Below are 23,069 nucleotides of genomic sequence, written 5' to 3' on the forward strand. Positions count from 1 at the left end.
AGAGAAAATCCACCAGCTCTGAAAGGATTATCTGCTGGGCTTAGCTTTCCCTTGATGCTTCAGATCTAATGATGGGGCTATTTTTCAAAAGGGACATCCCACACTTCCTAGGAGTAATGCAGTTTGCTGGTACAACCTAATCACAGTCCCTGATGGTGATGGATGGCGTTAATTACAGCATGCCCTCCAGGAGCCACATCCCAGCCCAGGGAAGGGCCCACCAACACACTGGGCAGGAATATAAATGCTTCTTACCACAAAGCTAAAGCCACCAGCAACAAGAATTGTTGCCCTAAGAAGCTGTAGCAGCTGTATGCAGCCTCTCTGGAAAACTTTTGTTTGCTGGCAGAGCAATTCCTATTGCAGCTTGGAGGTTTGCAGCAGGTCTTTCTCCAACAGGTGCCTGATAATGTGGTAGAACAGGCTGGAAGTCTGTTTATGTACAATTCGGCTTTCCCCGAGTGCTTTGCATTGGGCTGTGCTGGAGTCCCGCTAGGTGGCACATCAGGACAGGCAGGGCTGCCACCCTCTCCTCCTCCGGAGCTGACTCCAGACATTAGGGCTACAAACCCATCCCAGAGCAGCTCCAGCCTCTGCTTTCCCCAGGTGGAAAGCATCAAAGAGGAGACCTCCAAAGCCCTGGGGTCCCTCCTGCTAGAGCTGTACGGCCCTCCACAATGCTGCTTGCCCCAGTGTCCCCTTACACAGCCCTGTCCCACTGCCCCACAGCCAGGCAGAGACAACTTGGAGCTCTGAGATGAAGGTCCAGCTGCTTTCACTGCAGCTGGTGACAGGTGCCATCTGGGGCCCTGCTGTGAAGGAAGTGATCTGCTGAGATAATTGTAACTCCTCAGAATAATAATCAGTTCACTGGAGCATCGAGTTGTGAGGTCTCTCTGGTCCATCTCTCTGTGTGATAATGGTGCCAGGAACCTCCAGCTCCAGGGCCCCTCTGCTTCCAGAGACCCAGGTAATGCCTGGGTCTCCTTGGTGACGGATTAGGGGATTAGAGGGCTCAGGTGAATGGTGGGCACATGATTGGGTTTCTCCTGGAACAGCAATGTTTAGCTGTGCAATGGGAATCCATGTTCCTGGGATGGGAGGAGTAGGACATGGAAGGCTCTGTCCCATCACTGTGGCCAGGAGTGGAGATGCTCAGGGCGAATATCTGCGGCTGTGAAACCTGCTGGCATGTCTGGGGCTCCCGTGGTGGGAGCCGATCTCATGGTCATCCACTGTCCCCCAGTGTTTCCACGCTGGTCCTGCAGCCTGTGAGCTTTTATAGTTTGAACATGAACAGGAGCAAGCAAGCAGGGCTGGAATTTGGAGTGGGAGATGGAGAGATTGCTCCCACCAAGTGGGAGCAGTGCAGCATGCTGTGACAGTGGCCATGAGAGTTTCCCTTCCAACCTCCCTCATCTCCTCCATCCTGAGGACTATAAACCCCACAAGTCTCCCTCTGATTCCCTATCACACAGCTGAAGCCAGGACAGAGCCATTAAAGTTAACTATTACCCAAAGTGAGTGTTTATTTGGGGTAATAGAGGCCCTGGGGAAAGTGAGGGAGGGGAGAAGGAAGGCTCTTGTTGCTTTTCTGCAAGATATGGCCAGCCCTGCAGCACCAGGGCAGCAGCCAGCCTGCCCTAAAGTGGTGCTTGAACAAGACGAATGCTTAAATAATGGTGGGCAAACAACTGCTGGGAGCTGGCTGGGAAAGCGCGAGCCACCGCCAGCCACTGAGATACAGCCAGCCCCAGAGTACAGTGATGGGGATGCCTTGAGGTTTCCCAGCATAGGGTCCCTGCTCTCTTGCAGGCCTGTCTTGTCCCACCACATCATCTCTCTCCAGCCATTTCCTGTCTCCACCAGGATGTTCTGTTGTCCCACTCCCTTCCCCACTGGCCACACAGATCATAGAATTATAGAATCAATAAGGCTGGAAAAGAGCTCTAAGATCTACTCCAACCATCACCCATCCCCATCATGCCCATTAATGCATGTCACTCAGTGATACATCAACCCTTTTATTTTAACACCTCAAGGGACAGTGAATCCAACACCTCCCTGGGCAGCCTGTGCCAGTGCCTCACCACTCTTTCTGAGGAGAAACTTTTCCTAATATCTAACCAGAACCTGAACCAGGTGATTGGAGGATGCTGAGCCTCCACAGGGGCTGTCTCCTGTCCCTGGGCTGCATGAGACCATTCCCAGCCCTGAGCAGTCTTTGCAATGCCCACCAGCAGCCATTTCTCTGCAGTCCTTTACTGTCTGCAGAGATACCTGAAGAACCTGCCTGGCAGCTCTGTCTCTCTTAATTGTGTTTTCCCAAGTCAATGGATAACTTTACAGCTTGGGACAAGAAAACATCAAACAGCATAACCTTGGAAGAGTAGCTATCAACAGTAGGGCAGACACTACGTTAGTCGCTGAGGGGGGGATAATAAAGTTCAGAACCAAACCCATTCTGAAAGTCACTGCCACAGTTGGTGGGGTCTTCCGTGGCAGTGAGGTTGGCATCTGTGGAGTCCTCTCCAGATCTCCACCCTACTGCCCATCTCCACCAAGCCCCCAGCCCTTGGCGGCTCCCATCTCTTGTCTCTGGTGCCAGGACAAGATAGATACGCACAGCACCATTGCATGCTCCTGTGGTGTGCAGGCCCAGGTCTGGGTGCATGTCCAGGGCTACCTCCTGCCCAACACAGCTCAGCCAGGCAGCAGGACCCTCTCCTCCAGGCTCTCGCCTCAGCCTTTCATTCCTCCTCCCCACCTTCCCCTTCCCTCCCTGTCCTTGACCAGCCACGATCTTGGCATTCCTGCAGATTTACAGCTCCATAACCACACAGTGGGATCGAGGCAAAGTTTTACAGTGGTGTTGCCTCATCGCCAGAGCACAAACAAGGCCAAGACAGCACCAGAAGCAGTGGGGGTGCTGCAGGGGGAATGTCACTGGGGGACAAAGGGATCTGCGGGCACGGTGAAGGGCTTTTGGCAGAATTAAGCCCTTGTGTGCTGCCCTGCTCTCCTGAGAACCTCAGCAGGGACGAGCCTGGTTTGAGCTGTGTCCTAGATTTGACAGCATTTGAAGCTCCCATTCCTCATAGACACAACACCATCAAGAGTCACTGGGGAGAAGCAGCCAATGCAGCCCCATCCACGCTCTCCTCTCATGCCCATTGTGAGTGTCTTCCAGCCACAGCTCTGTTGAGGAAGGACGCTCTGGTTTCACATGCAATAAACAGCCACTCTCTGGACTTTCATGACGTCATGTTCTTCATATTCTCAATGATCTCGCCAAGAACAGTTTGTCTCCACAGTTAGAACAAAGTGCAGGACACAATGGTGGGCCAAAGGGCAAACTGAAGTGTGTTGGGTGGAAGGAGGAGCTCAATGGGTGTGTGATGCCTCACTACAGGAGTTGGGAAGGCACTTATCGAAGAGGAACCACAACCTGGTTCTGTCCGTACCAGCCACTATGAGACCATACATCAAAACTGCTCCTCAGCATCTTAATGGAGTTCCAGCTGAGGGAACCAAGACACTTAATGAAAGATTTCTATGGAAAATATGACTGAAATGTAAAACCTATGGAAAGCAATAAGAAATTGCTGATTTTAATGTGGAATAAGCCTCATGATTCCACAAGCGTAGCCAGGAGGCAAACACAAAGATGTTGGATAAGACACGTGAGGTCCAGACAGAAAGAGTTTTTATAGAGCTGTTTAGTTTAGCCTGTATATATACAGGGCAAATATATATGTGTGTGTGTATATGCCTATAAATACATATTTTTATGATATACGTACTTGTAGATGTTCATGCAGGTGCACGTGTACAAAAGGCATGAGCTCAACAGCCCCGGCTGATGTGCAGCTGTCTGTTTGCATGTGTACAAAGGTGAATGTATACACACAGTCTTAACACCCAAGGGGATTTTGCCTGCCACCTCTCCAGCCCAGCACTTCCTCATCGCTCCTCTCTCCTCCAAACCCTTGGGGAGCAGGATGCTCACATCCCTCAGGGCTGCTCCTTCTCCCATTCCAGGGTAAAAGGTGTGTGAACACCATGAGCCTCCACAGACAGCAAAAAGCCTCTCCTGTCCTCCTCCTTCTCTGCACAGCATTGCAACATCAGCTGGAGGAAGGGCTCAGCATTCCTCTCAAGTGTCAGCCTAGGCCACGGAATTGCGCTCACAGCACTGCCTGGTGCTGTGGGTTATCATCACGCACCAGTCCTGCCCTGCTTGGATACCTGCTCTCCTAACCCAACCAAACAAAAAAGCCTTTTTTCCTTTTATGAAGTTCATAAAGCCAACACACGCACGCACACGTGAGCAGCAGGCAAAGGCAACAGGAGCACTGCTTACAACAGGAGGGAAGAGAGACGCCATCTCCATGAGATAAAATTTTATTACAAAATATTATATAGATTCATAGTTGTAGGGGCTGCGTAACAAACAAAAAGCATCACCAGAAAAAAAAAAAAAAAAAAAAAAAAAAACAATAATAATAATAATAAACCTTCCACCCAAGTTTTCCAGGTCCCAATTACTTTTTCTTGCTGTGCTCATTCAGGGCAGTAAACGATCACGTTCAGCCCGCACAGACATGCCAAGCGATGCAGGGCTTTCCTATTTACAGCCATTCTGCTGCTATGATACAGGCTGCCAAAGCTGGGTTTGTTCTGCACAAAGCACAAGAAACCTTGCAGGAAGAGCCCCCCAGACTCCCAGACCTTCCCCAATGTATCCTGTCTGTCCTGGGAAGGGACATGGTACAGAGAGACCTTCTTCCACCTCAGCTCTCTATCTCTCCCCTGCTGCTGGCTTTGCTCCCTCAGCTTCCCTCCCCCCCAACCCCAGCTTCTTCTGGGGCTCACAGGCAAAGCTGTCTTCAGCCACCAAACACACAGCTGGAGACAGAAATAAAGGAATAAAAGCTGAGATACACTCTGGTTTTGCTGGGGACTCTTTCAGTGTTGCCTTTGCACTAGTAAAACATCTGCAGGGCAACACTTTGCATACAGACCAGAGGTGCAAAGATGGACTGGACTTCCTCAGTCCCCCATCAAAATAATCTCAAATGCAAGAAACATACAGATGTGTGTCTATGTGAAGATGAGCAGATGCATTTTTTTCTGTAGTGGAAAAAAAGAAGAGATAATCAAGTGAATTATTTCAAATTCCCCTAAGACTTAAAGCTGCCTGTTGCCTGGATTGGCATTTGTTGTTTGTCAGCATGTGGGTTTTGGACCCCAGGAGACAGAAATGGGGGCAGCTGGAGGTTTTTGTCCCCAGAATAAAAGGGGGGGAGCAATGAAGTCCCTCTGGGAGAGTGACAGGTGAGGAGTGAGCCCACCACAAGCCCTGTGGTACATGCGGTGAGCTGGTCAACCCAGTGCCCTGTAGATTAACTCACATGTTTAGGAGGTTCAGCCCCTTTTGCCCTGATCCTGTCCTGAGGGTCTCCAAAAGGAACCAGAGGAGAAACCAGCAGCACCTGCCCCAGTATGGTGGCTTCTACCATTTGTACACACCAGACCTCAACACACGCAGAGACCCCACAGCCAACAGGATGAATCATGGATAAGTCCATTGGCCCCAGCACCCACTGCTCCCCACTGAGCCATGATGGAAGAGCTACAGTAAGGACATGAGGATGTGACCATGACCAGGGCTTGGTGGCCATGGCTGCAGTTAGCGAAAGCTCATTGGAGCTGAAGATGCTGCAGTTCAGTTCCCGGTGAGAAGATGCATCCATCCACCCACATGTTCCTTAATTTTGTTCAAAGAAGAATGAAAGAGAAGTCGGGGCAGGGGGAAATCAATATTCTGTTGAACACAACAGGCCCATTATTTGTTCCTGATTTATTAATTACCTCCACAGCTGCCGGTTGAGCTGGCGTGGCCTGGTCCTTGTTCTGCCCACACCTAAGCCCTGGTAGGCTTTGAAGGGGAGCCAATGTGCCCTATGCATCATGGCACTCGAGGAAGTGGGGAGGGAAGCACTTTGCAGAGCTTGGGGCGGGGAACCAGTGAGGTAGGTAACATGATCACATTCTGAACAGCAGGATTTATCGGAATTTGTTTTAAAGTCACTTCTTTGGTTCTTCTTCCCCTTTCTTTTGTCTAAAGGTGATGAAACAGCAACTGCACAGACCCAGCGTGATGGGTGAAGTCTGGTTCCTCATGCATGTGGTCAGGGCATAAGCAGATCCTGTCCTTTCAGGAAAGGCATGGCACATTCTGGGAAGCCAGAGCTCACAGGTGAGTTCCTTGTTGTTCCCAGGGTGGCTCTGAGACCCACCCTCGTCCCCTCAGATTCATTACATTTCATCTTGGAAGCAGAAATGCTATGGACATAACCAGAAAATCTATCCAAGCAGGGCAAACACCCTGGGTTTAACAGGATACAGCTTCTCTCCTTTGTGTATTTCATACTTTCTTCTATGCCTCCACAGAGACCAGGGCTGTCAACCCAAGAAGCCATGGGCCGAACTTCTCCATGTCACCAGTGCTAATCATGGCCGTGAAATGGGGCAGTCCAAGAGGATTTCACAACTGGTGGGACATCCCGGTCCTTCAGCATTCCCAGCCATCCTTTCACTCCCAAAGGTACAACGTTGGGAGGAGCAAAATGTCCCCAAGAGCTCAAGACACTAAGGAGAGCTGGTCCCAAGAGACAAATAAATAGCAAGTCTGCTGTAAGAAAGACCTTGCCCTCCAAGACCCATTGCCCTGGTGCTTCAAAGGAGCCTTGTGGCAAGATCAGTCTGTAATTATCATTCTTTTTTAATGGCATCTGTTTTAAAACCAGGAACAGTGGGGGCGGGATTCACCTTCTGTCCTGCCAGTTGATCACGGCCCGGGGTTGTTCCTATGTACAAGTGGAAGAGAGGTGCCCTCGAAGAAGAGTCTCAGCTGCCCTTGGAGACATAGCAATGGAGGTGGTCCCTAGTTCTGGTGCCGCTTCATGTGCAGTGCCAGGTGGTCAGAGCGAGAGAAGCACCGGCCACAGGCCAGGCACTTAAAGGGCTTGGCACCTGTGTGCTTGCGGTAGTGCCGGGTCAGCTCATCAGAGCGGGCAAAGCGCCAGTCACAGCCATCCCAGGTGCACTTGTAGGGCTTTTCACCTGCAAGGAAGAGCCACAGGTCACCATCAGAACACAGAGGACAGCATGGCCACCTGCCTGCCCAGCTTGCCCTGCGCCCATCTCCTGCTCCAGTATGGCTAAAGGGCACTTGGGGCTGTCCCACTTCAGGACCACAGTGATGATCTGCACTAACAAAGGTCAATGCCATGGGAGGTCAGTACTTTGGAGCATTTCTGTGTATAAATCTCCCAGAGTTCTTTTTCTTTTTTACTAAAAAAGACAAAAATTGCTATTATTTCTGCTAATGTGGGATAAGGGTGCACCATGAGGAAGAAGAGGATCCTCAGAGCCACTACCCGTCTCTCCCAGCCCTGCAGTAGCTGAACGCTGAGTTTTCCTGGCATCACCAGGCATGACATAATGCCTCCTCCCCCCCCCACACACCTATTCCCCAACCGAAATCAATGGTGTTGTGCAACCCCCTGCCAGCTGGGAACCGGGTTGGAGAAGCCCGTGCCCGCCAGCAGCTCCTGGCCACCGCACTGAACTCTGTCTGCAGCCCTCTCCCTGCTTGGGTGTGGTGCTCTCAAATATTAGCCCTCGCTCTTAACAGCCTGAACAAGCAGGCAGAGTTCAGGGAATGTGCTGACTTTCCCGACCTCAAATATTTACTGTTTCATTGGCCAATTGCTGAGCGCACCATCGCGGCATGAAGGCACGCACGCACGCAGCGTGCATGCATGGGCATGTGTGCGGTGCTCCGGCACGCTCACCGGCAAACGGCCCGTTCCTCCCCCAGCCCTGCTGCCAGACAGGCTGCACGTTTGGCTGGGAAACAGAAAAACACAAGGCCATAGCAAAAGGAGCAGCCTCCAGCACACACCGGACAAAATACACTAGGGTTGAATGCACAGAGGTGGATCTGGAGGAGATGGGGCACTAAGACAACATCTCGCTCCCCAAAAAGCTCCGCACAGTGTGTTTTTCAATGGGGGGTAAAGGCAGCACTTGCAGTCATACTTGATGGCACGTCTAGGGGTCTGTTAGCAACCATGCTGGCATGTGAAAGTCAGATTTTCACTGCGCAACCACAGATATTGTCCCAGGCAGGTGACCTGGCTGGGTCAACCCCACCAAGGCCCTGTAGCTTCAAACAATACCAGGTTGAGCTCCAGAATGGAGGGAAAATGCTTTCCATTGTCCCGTGAGCTGGCTCCATCTCCTAGGACAGCACGGCAGGGCAAGCTCAAACAAAGGGCCCGAGCTGGCATTCCCAGCCCTGGGGGGCGGGGAGCCGATTGGTTATATATTTAATCTCACAATGGCACCCAGGAAATGAATGGTGTCTCCAGGAGATGAATACAGCCCAGCCCCTGGCAACGGACAAACCGCAAGAAAAGACCTGAGTAATGGTGTGCTCCCACGGTCTTAACCCCCCCTGGCAGAATGAACAGAGATCAAGAATTGAGCGCAGACACCCCAAGCTTGCCTGCGTGTAGCCCTCAACTGTGGGTTCCCATTGTATGACCACCACTGGCAGCTCTCCTGGTGGCTCGGGTCACCCCTTGGACCCCTGCCCTTCCTCCTGCAGCAGGTGAGCTGGAGGACGGCAACCAAGCTTGGTTTCCTGCCTTGTTACTGGGAAACACGGAAAAATGACTGCACTTTATTGGGTTCAAAAACCACCCAAGTTTGCCTGGATACATCTTTATAGCACGGTTTGTAGGGACAACATGCGTCTCACATCCCTAAGCGGTGCTCCAAAAAGGAGAGGAAAAAGAGAGATTTAATTTTAGAGCCAGACCCCTCACGTGGCCCCAAGAGCAGATTGCCGTTGTGACAAAGGTTTATCGCTGCTGGGACAATGTCCTTCCTGCACCTCTCAGCCACCCCTTTTGTGTCGCTCCCTGCCTAGAAATACTGAACCTCACGCACAAAGAAAGTCTTCTGGCCAGCTTGTGGGAAGGGCTGATAAGGTGGAAAAGGAACGGAGCCAAGCACAAGAGCTGATTCCCAGCCTCAGGATGGGTTTTGTTCGTTGTTCATAAAAAAGAAAAGTGAACTCTGGGCCAGCTTAATTGCTTTCAGTAAAGATCAGCCCTCCTATAAAAGAGATTTATGAGGGCACTGATGGTTCCTGGACTACCTGGTGATCTGATAAAGTTTCAGGTATAATAAATACCTTAATGAGGAGACCTGTGCTTGAATGCACAAGTGAGCTGGGTCTGCTGCAGGCTAGCTGGCTGTGGTGGGAGCACAGGGGCACCAGCCCTTGCCTCACCCCAGCACCCTCACCCTACAGCCAGAGAATGGCCACCAGGCAGCAAACAGTCTCACAGCTCACTACAAGCCCAGAAAATCCAGCATGGGAGCTCTGGACACCTCCTCAGAGGTCAAAGATACGCTCCACGTGCCAATAGGCAATTTTTCTGTTGGGTAGGCAGGATGTGAGCTGGCCAGGATTTGTAAGATCGGGAAGGAGGATCCTTCAGGCCACACGTGACAGAGGACTGGGGACACCTCCTCCTCCCAACCTACTGGGAGAGCCTCCTAGGAGTTTCCTGTGTCCTAGACTACCCCTCCAGAAGGCAAGCACGCTGCATAGAGTTGTCAGAAACCAGTACAACCATTGGGATTTGTTACCATTAGCATCAATAGGCTGTCCTGACAGCCACCTCAGCTCAGGGCTGGCAGGGTTTGCTGGCAGGATGCGGTGTTCTTACCTGTGTGAGTCCTTTGGTGTGCCTTCAGGTGGGAGCTCTTGGTATACACTTTAGTGCAACCTGTAAAAACAGCAAAGACAACCTTCCAGTGAAAAAGGAGCTCTTGTTGCAACAAACCTAGAACATTCATGTTTGGGATTAGGGACAGAGTGGGCCTTGAAAAACACACTGAGTAGCAGGATGCAAATAAGCCTGGACATACCCATTTTGCTTCAGCAATATCTAAAGACAATGCTTGTTCTCCAGGACAGACAAACACTGACAACATTCCATCTCTTGCTATACAACCGTGACACTCATAGGCACTGTGCTGGGGATGGCAGGGGATAAAGCCAGACCCCAGCTAGCTTTCAGAACTTCCCTGGCCTTCCAAGCAAGATGGAAATATCAAATTTACCACCACAAGCTGCCAGCTGCATGCTGCTGTTTGTTCTGCTGGGCTCCAGAGGCAAGTGGTACCACTATGGCAAAGTGGGGGAGGGAAAGTGGGCTCTGCAACAGACCCAGCAGGCATAATGAGGCCTGTTCCCATGAGGCACAAGGTGGGATGTTTTTCAGGTTAGCACCAACAGGTTCAATCAGAGAAAGGCTCTCAGCAGAAACTCTGTGACTTTGGCAAGAGTTTCAACAACAAACATCACCCAATGAATGACTGCCCATTCTTCCTTTCACCTGGTCTGAAGAAGTTCCTTGTGCTGCCTTTATGGCCCTGCTTCATTTAGTTTTGATGTGCATATTAAAATATAAATTTGAATTTGAATTTTTATTACCCTTCTAATCAACGTGGTTGTATTTTTCCTTTCCATATTTCCACATCATCTAATAAAGCCTTGTGCTACTTCCCCATCCACTTGCAAAGTACAGTTTATTTTCCCAGCACTGGCATTGCCACTGATGTAACATCACACCTGCAGACACTTTGCCATCCTGCAGTTCCCACAGCAGCATCCCTCCCCACTGGACTCTGCAGACATTAAGAGCAGTCATCATTCCAAGTGAGATGGACTCAATAAAGGCCTGAGTTGTAAGGAAGATTTCACTGAAAGCCCCTAGCAATGCACTGTATACCTCCTCCCACCAACAGTCTTTAGGCAGCTTTGGGTTAGACCTTCATTTTCCAGACCTTTCAGATGCCAGCAAAACTCTCAGCAGCCCAGATCCTTTAGCACCACTGCTCATGGAGACTCTGGGGCATTACAGTTCCCAACCTCTGCTCCCCTTTGTTGGAGACACACGCCTGTGCTGAGTCACAGCTTTCTAGCAAAGACAGAGTGTCTGAGCACACCCCATAGATCCCAGTTTAGCTAAAACTTCTTGGCCATTCAGATAAAGGAGAAGCTAGTAACTCCCAGTTGGTCTACCAGCTCCTGATCAGCAAGGTCACATGAAAGCCACCACATCTTCCCAGTGGCAAAGCTCGTAACAATGAAAACCAAAATGACTGATCAACGCTTCCAATTCTGGCAGTTCTCTTTATTGTGATGGGCCATCCCAGGTTCCCTGTGGCCCACAACTCCATTGGCCAAGCAGGAGGGCAAACAGCCAGCTTGTGCAGAGGAAAGCCATCACCTTGCCTTTCCTCTACCCCTTCTCAGTTCACAGCTGTGGAAGTCCCTGTCACAGTACTTGCTTACAGCAGGTACTTCAGAAGGTTAAGGCCAACCTCTGCATTTCAGCACCTCTCTGCACTTTTGCCCTGATGGAAACAAGGCTGAAACAGGCCAAGCTCTAAGCAGAAATAGGGTGATCTAATGCCTAGGGTAAGAGACTGGGAAGCAAAATTATTTCTTCACCATCTGCAGGACCCTGCTTGGCCCCTTTTGCTAAAGAAGAGGTCAGGGTTGAGGATTCCCCATTCTCTCTCTCCCGTACTCTTAGAGCAGCCGATCTGGCTTGTAGGGGGAGCTGCACCTTGGTAATGTATCCTGCAGGACATTACTCATGCTCTGACCAGTCCTGACTGGAGCACAGGATCAGCCTCTGCCCCAGAGCCATGGTCCATCCACACTACCTCTGTCCTATCTCCCACAGTCATGAGCAGGAGGCAGAAAATTCAGCACACGCTGCTAATAACAAAAGCATGGCAGCAGCTTTCAGCTCAAAGTCACAGAATCATAGAATCCCCTAGATGCAGTACCTGAGGCCACTGATGGCTATGTCTCTTTTCTCTTTGCAAAGGAAGAGAATTTGGGCAGCATAAAGAGACAATAGGCCCCTAAGGCAGATGGTTTTTGGGAGCATCCCCATGCTTGGATACCACTCTCTGCCACTCAGAGCCAGGCTTGCTTCTGCCAGAGTTGGAAAAGGGGAGGGAGGGGAGAGAAAATGCATCAACAGAAGCAGACAGGGCCAGCCTCTTCTACTCCCTTGGTGGTGGGGAGACCTCGCTTCCCTGGGGCTTTCCACTCAGCGCCACGTCACCTTTCTTCACACAGACAGAGTGACTCTTGGTCAATCCCCAGGCAGCCCACAGTCTCCCTGTGCCAAGAAGGAACCCAGAACTAAGCCAAAACAATGAAAATACCTGGGTAATCACAATGGTGGATCCTCCTTTTCTCCAGCTCAGGATTGTTGCGTCTGTTATATTTGAGGGACTGCAAGACAGCATGCCCTCGGATGAGGGTCCCAATGCTGTTGGGGACTGGAGGGACCTGGGATGATTGGACCAGCTTCAGTCCAAAAGTGGCTTCATAGGATGGCGGGGGAGAGATGGTGTTGATGAGCTCTGGTTGATTTTCTGGGCTGCCAGGCTGCGAGTTGGGGGGTGAAGGCGGCAGGTTCACCCCTGGCACAGCATAGAACTGCCCTGAGATATTGAAGTTTTCCTGTCCCTGGGAGACATGCGGGTACTGCTTAACTGGCCCTCCAGCCTGGACATGTCTGTGAAGCACGGTGGACATGGCGTTACCTGTAGACATGGTGACACCACTGAGGCTGTTAATGGCTGTGGTGCTGTTTGAGGAGGGCGTCAGGCTGGTAAGATCGGTGTTGCCATTGCCAAGAGGCATCTGGTAAAACTGGGTTTGCTGTGAACTGCCAGATAGCGGGATATCAGAAGGCATCTCCTGCTTGATGAAGATGTTGTTGACTGCCACTGACTGGGGCATGCTGAAGACGCTGGTGAAGTCAGGCAGGGTCTGCGTGGAGCCCGACGTGGAAGAGCAGGGCTGGGAGAAGCTGGTGCCGGGCTCTGTCTTGATCTGTGTGAATGGTGTCATGGGTTTGGGGGATCGGTAAAGTCCAGTGCGTAAGTGCGTGGTGTCAGGCAGGATCACGTTGATGTTCACACTGTAAGGCGTGGAAGTGGTTTTCTCCGTTGAGAAGAATTCATCTACCACTGAGGCACTCTCCCGGCGGTATTTCTTGTCCGGTATCATGGGGAGGGGTGGCATCTGGTTGGAGAGGTACTTATCCATTTCTGACCGCCCCTGGGGTGAAAAATACAAGGAACAATATTTGTGAAGAGCAAGTTTGATAGGAGTTCAATCATCAACATGTACTAGAGGGGAACCAGGAGAACTACAAGAACAGGTGATGCAGCAATCAGCTTCACTGTCTGACTCCCAGAGATGAAGTCACCCTGTCCTCTGTCCCACTTCTCTCCTGAGCGGTACAAAAGGCCAAGCAAGGCCAAGGATGCCGTCATGAAAGAAGTTCATCTTGATAATGATGAGGCTGGAGATATTCAAAACCTGCCTGGACATTTTCCTGTGTAACCTACTCCGGGTAACTTGCTTTAGCAGGGTGGTTGAACTAGATGATCTCCAGAGGTCCCTTCCAACCCCTACTACTCTGTCATTCTGTGATTTAGCACAGTTCTTCAGTTCACATAAACAACACCATCAAGTACTAGACACTGGGATAAAACCCAGTGCTCTGCCTAAGTCAGCCTGGATGTGTTTGGAGTAGCTCACCTTAGACATGCTGACTCTGGCCTGCTTTAAACTCAGCAACCTGAGACGTACTCATTTTACTCTGAGGTGGACAATATTGAGAGAATTAATTGAGACAATTAATCGAGAGCAATTTTGGCTACAGCCCTAGAAACCTAAGTGATGTTGGCACAAATTACATGAACCATGAGCCTAAAATGGAAATTGCCAGGCATGCTGTTGCTGCCTTGTCTTGGTAAAATGACTCAGCCCTTGGCCAACCTCTGGTCGAGTTCTACAGCTCTGGATTGCCAGGCTAACAGAACCTACAGCTCGTCACTGCTTGTCAAGAGTTCATGCCTGATGCAGCATCCCACTGGAACCAGGCCCAATAATTCAGCAACCTCATGGAGCAACCCGCTAGGAAACTCATCCCCTGGCATTTGATGACTCAACTTCTGCACTTTGTGGTTAAAGACACAAGCACTAATGCTCTTCTATAAAGCTACAGCCTTTAATTATGTGGTTATCCTTGTGTCAAGCTGATTGCAAAGCCCTCATAGACTCATTGATATGTAGAGGAGCTGGCAAATCTGCAGGACTTCCCTGGCAGGGCCTACAATGAACTAGAGGAATACAGGCTGCTCCCAATACACACCCATTACACTTGAGCTGAGGGCTGTGCAGTTGTGAACTATGCCACCAGGCCAAAGTCATCTCTGCTGTAAGTTCATTGCTTTTATCAAAGCTGGACAGGATCCAAGGTACTTTCCTTGCCCTTTCCAGTGAAACACATCACCTGTGCTTCCAGAGAATTCAAAGAGCCTTTGCACCTCTGCAAGCCATACTGGCAATGCACGACTAAGCTGGCTTCCACCCAGACACAAGAACATGCCACCAATACATCCTCTTCTGCATGGGTGGAAGCTCAGAGCAGAAGACCCATCCTTGGTCACTGTTCAAAATCCTTCTCTGCTCCCCCCCTCAGCACCCAGTCTGGAGAGCCACACTGCACTGGGAGCTGAGCCCTGGGTACTGCTTGTGTGCCCACCCTGGCACCAAACCGGACCCCTGGGGTGGGACCGGAGGCTCCAGATGCCGCACATACCTGAGTGATGAAACGGCCCACTTGCCAGGGGAGCGAAGCAGGGGGAAGGCGCTGGATGCCTTTTACTTCTGCCCTTCCCTTATCTCTGGTATTTGAGTTTCTCACCTTCAGTTCCCAGGAAAGGTCTCCCCCCACACTCAAACGGCTTCTTATGCGGTGGTGGCCAGGCAGGTATATTCAGTGGAGAAAGGGCTCTAAGTTTGGACTCCAGGCTGCACTGTCACTAAGAGACCATCCATCCATCCACCTGCTGTCACTGCCTGCCCATGCCCAGTGTCTCCCATCCCTCTCTCCTCACCTCTACCTGCAGGTATGCTTGGTCCCACTCCATGGAGCCTCATAAATCCACTTCTGATCCTAGGCAGCCCCAGAGACCTGGGGAAAGGGGGTGCTAGGGCACAACTCAGAAGAGCAAAGCAGTCGTCTCTGATGGGACAGGAAAGACTTCCAGCCCTGTCCTTGGCTGCAGAATCACTGCAGGGGTGGAGGTCCCACCCTACTGGAACACAGAGCATCACAGTGATACCGGTGATGCTCTAGAACTTGCAGGACCCCAGGGGTGTCCTCAGAAGAGCCGCTTGATTTGTTTGTGGCCAAGGAAAACCTAGCAACACTAGGCAGCTCCTTGCTTGCTGGTCATTGAGCAAATACTTAACACCAAGCCATTTACCTAAGCACCTCCCACCTAACACTTTACCCCAAATCCACCCTTCATTCCACAGCTGACACAAGAACTGGGATGACTACATGCAGGGATGCCTTCCTGTCATGGCTGCGTGGGATCCAACTCAAGAATCCCAATTGCAGGTGTCTCTTTCTAGACACTTTTCACAGTGGAGGAGACAGCCTCACTGTCACCCAGATGTCCAGCACAGATACAGACACCATAGGCATGGGGAATGCACCCCTGCTAGTGGCAGGATCTCAGGGAAGGAGTGGGGAGATGCCACCACGTCCTTACCACCTTATTCTGAATGGGCTGCTGGATGGCCTGCACTGGGGTGGGGGATCTCTTACAGGTACCTCTTACAAACAGGGGCAGAAACAAGCAGAGAGAAGAAGGAGGAAAAGCTCTTTACCTCGAGAGTGAGCGGCATCCGCTGTTCCATCCTCATGGGGTGCAGCTGTGGAACAGACAGGGCTATGTTAGTGGGAAGGTCCTCCTAAAGCCAGCCACCCCAGTATGTTCCACCCTCACAGCCCCAGACAGCAACCCCAGGACACGAGCTTCAGAGGCTGATGGAGGAACCCTGTTTCCATTGGGGTTTCACCAGTGGTTCTCTTCAGAAGTTACCCAGAGCCGGGGAGCCATCCCAAGCAGCTGGGAGAACCTCCATTTTCCTCCAGCCTGGAGGTGGGAACACAGCCATGATACTGTCCTCCCTCTATTCACCAACAGCAATGTTTTTTTGGCTTGCTTTCCTCTTCAGAATCACAGGCAAGGGGAGGAGGGGCAAACCCAGTTCCCAGCTCATGCAATCACGCTGTTTTTATGTCTTAATCCTCGCCAAGGGGTGGAGAGGGCCCTGACAGTGTGTGTGCAGGATCAACAACAGCCTACAACCCACTTTCACTCCACACCCTTCTCCTGCAGCCACTGCCGCCTCTCAGTGTGCCATTCTTCTCCTCCACTAGTATTCACCCTAACCACGAGGTTTCTCCACAATTGTGGTAAAGCCTCATCTCATCACCATAGGATCATTCACATGTTTAATAGTCTGGACAGTCAGAGCAGCAAGGGTTGGAAACCAGACTAGGCTTCACTCTCTCTCAAAGCAAAACCAGTAAAGTTGTTTTCCCACTTGTGAGGTGTACATATTCCGAGAGCTGCATCCAAATGGAAGATGTTTCTTGCAGGTTGATGATAGACCACAAAGCCTCGTGGCCTTGATAGGACAGGTGCCAAAAGAACTGGGGAATGAGATCTGCTACCCCTGGAGGGCTGTTGGTCCCACGGGCTGACTGCAAGCATGAAGAGATGCTTCATGATGAAGCCTCTGGGTCAGAGATATGACAGTTCTGGGGGATTTGCATCCCATCACCTGCAAGAAACAGCTTCAATACAACATGCAAAGGAGGGCTCAGTGACCCAGTTTCCCCTATAGGCATTAGTAATGGCATTGCTGTAGATGAGGATGAGACAAAGGGTCAGGAGACGGGCATGCCCCAGGCTTCACTGACTGCATTGACAGCGGTGCCAGGAGTCATGGGTCACTGGCTCCAGCAAAAACTGAGCCAAAGGGAAACACAGCCAAAGCAGACATCAACAAAACCTCCATGCTTCAGAGACATCTCCTCCAAACCGGGATTTTCATTTTGGCCAGGAAGGGAATAGTTTTCAGTGCAATAAAATGCTGAATTTCTGCATTTTCCCCTCACAGTCACAGTATCTATTTCTGACCATATAGGAAGGTCTTTTCAACCTGCCAGAGGAAAGAAAGCAAAAACCCACACAGGTGAAGGAAAGGGTTTCTCACTCCTCCCAGTCTGCCAGCCACCAGCTCCCTGTAGCTATCTCTTGTCTTGGAGGTACCCCATCCCCTACCTCAATCCCATCTGAGGCAGGCTGAGTAGTTATCAGGACACTGATAACAAACACAGAGCCCCAGACAAACATTTCTTGGCAGGACACACAAAAACAGGAGCTTGAGCCAACCCGGCCATTTTGGCAGCCATTAACCATGAACATCATTAAAAAGGCGCGAAGCACAGCCAGCTGATCAGGCAGGAGGTGGGACATGTCCTTCCCATGATTAAACGCTTTCTAATCTGAAGTTGATAAATAACAAACCGCCATAGAAACATCAAATGTGGTCACCACACAGGAACAAGGAGAGAAATCGATGTTTGCTAAACAGGCGACGAGCTCGTGAAGTTGGCAGAGAGAACAGCTGAGGGGGAGGGGAAGAGGGGGGGAAGCAAGTTTATTCGCTTCTTGGCATCTTCCAGCCCTCCTGGCCACAGCCCCCTCCTGCTATGCAACCCTGAACCCCTTGCCCACTCCCCAAGCACTCATAGGACGGGGGCAATGGTGGCCAGGCCATGGGATTACGTAGTATGGTCTGTTTCTCCTGCCTGCACCTGCATGAAACTCCAGCCTCCAAGGGAATCGGCAAACAATGGGGAGGATAATCATCAATCAAAAGCCATGGCAAGTACCTGGCAGTGCCCCTTTAAAGGGACATGTTATAAATAGACCGTATTTATATACAGATTTGGTTCAATATCAGCATTTATTGTCTCCCTAGTTAAATATTGACTTGGGCAAATATTTGTTTCTCTGATCATTTGGTTTTGATATTGACCTCGATCAACGTTATTTTCTGTTTGTTCCTCAAGTCTTCTGGAACTCTCTGCAAAACAGGATTAGCAGAGAAAGCCCCGGGAATCTTCCTTTCAAGTTCACGGGGCCTGATGCCTCGCTGCTGCAAACAGCCCAGCATGACTGCAGGCAGTACAGCTAAACCCCTGCCTTAGGTGGGTGCCACAGGTGGGCTCCTCTGATTGCTCCATTCAAGGAGCTCTGTTATTCCTGAGCTCTGCCCTTGCAGTTGAACTACCTGAGTTAATTATCACCTCTTGGAACCGAAGGATTTTCTTAAGCCCAAGATTTGCCATCAAGGCAGATGTAGCCAGATGGCCTCCGGCTGAGCCAATAGGCAGTGCTGTTTCCAGCAGGCTTGCTGACTCTGTTTGCTATTCCTTTCCTCCAGCGACTGATAAGGACTCGCTGAAAGGCAGCCTACATTGGTTATTTATCACAGAAACCATGCCACCACAGTCAGTGATCCCAAAGGCCAGAGAAAGCAGAACACTGTCATCTAGCTCCAAGGTCAAGAAGAGGGCTAGTTTGGAGCAGCCAGGCTTCAGAGGGCTTTGAGAACATGAGCAGAAATCTTTCTAAAAACAACCCCTTAAATGAAGTGAAAAATATCTACAAGAGACCTTAGAGGAAGCTCTGGCCCTGATGCACCATCTCTAGGCCTTACTGAGCACCACGGCCACCTGGTCCACCCATCCTTAGGCAAATCCATGTCAGGATGAGAGGTCTCGTGTCAATAGTAGAGTAACCTCACACTAATTTCCCCTTTCTCAAACCTACCAAGCACAAAACAAATGCCTGGATGGAGTCTGAGAGTGGGTAGGAAAGAGGGACAGCTCGCTCCTCACCCATTGCTCCCTACTGTGCCCTGGCAGAAGGACAGCCCTTGGAAACTGTCTTCATGGGAGGGGATGACATGAGGACAGCTTCTTCTAAGTGAGTCATGCCTTTGTATGTAGTCTTATCTTTCCAAAATGTTGTTGCTCAGCAGAGGCTGGGGCCAAGCCCATCGAAGCCAACTGGAGGTTTCCTATCAACCTAAGTGGGCACACGCTGCTGGAGGCTGCACTGGGTAGACTTTGGTATGGATGTTCTTCTGGAAAGATGCAGTGTTATTTCAACTTCTGGAAGACCAGCCCCAGGCAAAGCATTGCAGGAGTTCAAATGTTCCCCCAGATCACTCATACAACCAAAAATTGACCTCCAAGAGCCAAGGAGCCCCTGCTGCTCTCTTCAGCTAGAAGCTGGCCCACCTGCCTCTGCTCCAACACTCCTTCTCCTCCAAATCTGACAAGATGGAAGCTCTCATATGTTCCCCAGAATGACCTAGACAAATTTATCCATCCATTTCTAGCGATTCCGTGGCCAGTGGGCACTAGGCTGGTTCTTGACCTCTCCAGCAGGTCCTGAATCAACTATGACATGGGAGAGGCAGTTAGTGCTCACAAGGAGCTTCCTCCAGCCAGCTTCCTCCTCACTCAAACCATCAGAAAGCTCATCACCCAGCCTCTTTCAATCAGAAGAAAAGATGCACATTCCCAGGGCAAGGTCTGACAAAGGCAGAGTGAGTCATTTGCTGCTTGCAGAGGCTTGTGAAGTCCTCTGGCAATCAGCAAGTGATAAGACAGGCCAAAAAGCTTGTTCTTCCTTGTGCGATGAGCGAGGCAGACCCAATACCCCATGCATGTCTGCGAGAAGCAAGGTCAGGTTTCATGTGCGGACAGAAATCCCACCATCTCTACAGCTTTCAACTTCCTCGCCAAACCAGTTAGCAAAACAAAACAAAGCCTAAGGCATGTAGAAACATTGCATTTCACTGAGTAGGTCTTTGGGCCGACTTTTTCTAGCATGTTACAAGGCCAAGTAAACACTGCTGGTATCAGCGCTGTAGACCGAGAGGACACTTAGTGCAGTCCTTGCTGGTGTGCACGCTGCCCTATACACTTCCTAGCATCCATGCTGCCAGCAGGGTCCTCAAGCATCAAGCCTCAATGAGTGTCCTCCAGCTTCCTTCCCTCAGCAAGATGACATCAAACAGCCAGTCAAGCTGATGATCAAGCTCTCCCAAAAGGACGATGCAGAGCCACCAAAACACTGGAAACACCACAAGGAGCAAGGTCATTCAATACATCTGAATGCCTGCAAATCCTGCCCCTGGTGGAAACTGGAAGGTCTCTCATCACACACACACACAAAAAATAAAAGAATACTAAATAATTTTCCAAGAATTCTCCAAGCTTTTCTGAACTTAATGAAAGAATCTTTGTTTGAGTTTCAATCAGAGCTTGGAAGGGGCTGAGCCTCTTTGATGTGGGAAACAGCCCATGGGGGTTTTTTCTTTTTGAGAGTTTTCATGCTAGCTCAAGTTCTGAGAACATCTGAATTGTAAACACTGGTGATCCAATCCCCAAACACCAACAGCACCCTGTGACTCATGCCATTCACCAATGGAGCACAAGGAAAGCAAATATTCTAATCAAGGGGCTCAGCCAACGAGACTGGTGCTAAGTGCGATTATTTGCAGTGGATGGGTGAGATAAAGGAGCTCACTGGACCAGGGAACAAAGTAGCGTAGGTAGCTGACCAAACAGGTTTGAGAGAGGAAACTTGGTAGTGGATGATGCACCGGACAAAAATGAGCTGCCCTAAACTTCTGTGAGTAATTGCAACCAAGGTGTGCCTCCCACAGCCCATTCAGGAAGAGCGATAAAGGGAAATCCGTTGTTTATTACGAGTCGAAGTCTCTGCTTGCTCCCTCCACGCCTTTTTCGTGGCCAAAGACGAGCAAACACGCTTCCATGGCTGATTTGCAACCTCCCTCATTCCAGGAAACGGGGAGGAAAGGCAGCAGCACACACCTGTAGGCCCCCTGCCTGCATCCCCTCCTGCAGCCGCCCGCAGTGTGCAGTATCCCAGCAGAACAATCGCCCTTTGTACCACGTGCATAAAGCCACTGTGCTCCCACAGCTCAACATCCAGCCGAGCTGCTTCATCCAGCACCTCAGCACCAGTATCTGGGGGATGCAGCAAGATTAAGCAGCAGTGGTAGCGGCTGAGTTAAGCAGAGCCCACCACCACCCCAATAGGGGTGTCCTTGCCGGGACATGAGGATGAGCCTATGTCCCCACTCAAGAAAAGGGAGGCAATGAATCACAGAATATCCCACAGTTGGAGGGGACCCACAACGTGATAGTTTTATGTGCTTCACACCGCTACAGAGCAGAGTGGGAACAACCCCTTCCCTCGCCTGGTGGCAGTGCTGGGTCTGTACACCCCAGGGCACGGTTGGCCTTGTTAGCCACCAGGGCATGCAGGTCACGGCAGGAGACAGGCTGTGTTTTCTCTGTTCTTTCTTCCCAGCCACTTCTGCATTGGGTCCTGACCTCACCCAGTGTTACAGCAGCCCAAGCCATCCTCACACATCAGCTCCTTCTCCCCTGGAACACCTCCCTAAATGCGCCCTGAGTTTGTTTATATTCCTTCTCCTTCTCCCCTCTAGTACCAGCCTCTTGAGATTTAAAGGGAAAAATTATTTTCGGTCAATCCAGCTGAAACTGGAATGGAAAAACATTTCTATCTCCTTTCTTTTGGCTTTGTCATTTGGGTCCAAGTAGCCGGCAAGGCTGAGAAAAAGGCCAAAACAAACTCCATGAATGCCCGACCTCCTCCTAACACAGATCGAATAATGTTTCCACCAGCAAATAGTTGCCCCCCTCCCCTTGTTAGAACAGCGAGTTGTGGAGTGAGGAAGAGGACTGGGACACGCTGTGGGGCCAGAGCACAGATGGGTCACAGCCTGGTCCAGTGGCACCACCAAGCCAAGGGCAAAGGGTAGAGAGGAACCAGGCGAACCCATGGGGCAGCTATGGGGCTGGGAGCCGCCCTCCTGCCACCTCGCGGGGCCCCACTCACAGCGGCAGTGGGACACAGGGATCATCAGCCCCCGTGTCTCTGGGGAAAGAGGCCGGAGCAGCAGCTCCCACTTGATTCCCATTGGGAAGGACGGCCTTGTGGCAGAAATAAACTTAGTGATCGTAACTACGCTCCCCTCACCCCATGCAATGTCTGCGGTGTCCCCAATGGCGCAGGGCCCTGGGTGCTCCCTGCAGCCAGCAAAACCCCTTCCAGGAGCACAGCTCTGCTCTGAGACTCCAAAACAGCGGCGTAGAGCAATGCAAGGAAGGGAAGGAGAAAAGCATAAAACCAAACATGGCCAGGTGAAAGAGCCACAGAGGGGAAAGGGCGAGTGGGCAAAGAGGGTGAAGGTGCCGAAAAGCAAGAGGAAAAGCAGAATCAAACCACGTATCAATTGAACAGAGCAGAATTCAAGCAAACACACGTAGTTCTCCCTTCGGCTGGAGGCTGCAGCACCTTCCCGCGGGCCTCTGCCTTACCTGCGCCAGGTCGGGAGGGTTGTCTGGGGCTCTGGAAGGAGGTTTGATGTCCTCAAAGACTGAAGGGTCCTCGCCGGGCTCCCCCGACATGGTGACGGGTTTCAATGGGGTGAAGGCTGAGGGGTCGTCGGGGAGCGGGGCGCGCAGCACCAGCCCGCTGCTCATCCCTCTGCCTGCCCAGTGCCACCGACGGAGATGGGGAGAGGGAGAGAGGGGCAAAGGGGGTGGGTGGGAAGTGGGGGAGAAAGGGGAGGAAAGGGGAGAAGGGGGAGGAAGGGAAATAAAGGGGGAAAGAAGGGGAAAAAAGGAGGAAAAAAGAGTGAAAAAGATGAAAAGGGGGAAATGGCAAATACATAAAAGGGGGAAGAACTGGGGAATTGTACAATATTTTATCTGTTTTTAAGGGAGGGGGGGAAATAGAAGGTGGGAAAAAAAAAAGGGTAGGAAGGGTGGGGAAGGAGAAGGCGCCGGCAGCGCGGCCCCGGAGCTGGCTGGGAGCCGGGTGATGGGGGAAGGCTTTACCTGGGCTCGGAGGAGGATCGCCGACCTGCAGCGCGGTGA

The 23,069-nt window shown here is 51.1% G+C and overlaps 1 protein-coding gene across 5 annotated transcripts; it reads right to left on the reverse strand.

Moving 5' to 3' along the window:
- Positions 1-4,388: 4,388 nt before the first annotated feature.
- LOC107312805 (Krueppel-like factor 5) lies at positions 4,389-23,046 on the reverse strand. 5 transcript variants are annotated; one of them, XM_015860521.2, is made up of 6 exons: positions 23,031-23,046; positions 22,509-22,681; positions 15,872-15,916; positions 12,337-13,240; positions 9,813-9,872; positions 4,389-7,128 (listed from the first exon to the last, which is right to left on the reverse strand). In XM_015860521.2, the coding sequence occupies exons 2-6, from the start codon at positions 22,671-22,673 to the stop codon at positions 6,950-6,952; spliced, it is 1,353 nt and encodes a 450-aa protein (XP_015716007.1). In that variant the 5' UTR covers positions 22,674-22,681; positions 23,031-23,046; the 3' UTR covers positions 4,389-6,949. The 5 variants fall into 5 exon arrangements, with proteins under 5 accessions (XP_015716007.1, XP_015716008.1, XP_015716011.1 ...); XM_015860522.2 differs by lacking the exons at positions 22,509-22,681; positions 23,031-23,046 and adding an exon at positions 16,087-16,190; XM_015860525.2 differs by lacking the exons at positions 15,872-15,916; positions 22,509-22,681; positions 23,031-23,046 and adding an exon at positions 15,097-15,316.
- Between the last annotated feature and the right edge of the window lie 23 nt (positions 23,047-23,069).

The sequence above is a fragment of the Coturnix japonica genome, chromosome 4, assembly GCF_001577835.2.
Source record: "Coturnix japonica isolate 7356 chromosome 4, Coturnix japonica 2.1, whole genome shotgun sequence".
Taxonomy (NCBI): Eukaryota; Metazoa; Chordata; class Aves; order Galliformes; family Phasianidae; genus Coturnix; species Coturnix japonica.

Excerpts from the sequence above, each read along its gene's own strand:
- LOC107312805 (XM_015860521.2), bottom strand. The coding sequence starts at position 22,673 with ATGAGCAGCGGGCTGGTGCTGCGCGCCCCGCTCCCCGACGACCCCTCA. Across the intron at positions 15,917-22,508 it reads ACCCTCCCGACCTGGCGCAG|CTGCACCCCATGAGGATGGA; the intron begins GTAAGGCAGAGG and ends TCTGTTCCACAG. Across the intron at positions 9,873-12,336 it reads CCACCATTGTGATTACCCAG|GTTGCACTAAAGTGTATACC; the intron begins GTATTTTCATTG and ends CTGTTTTTACAG.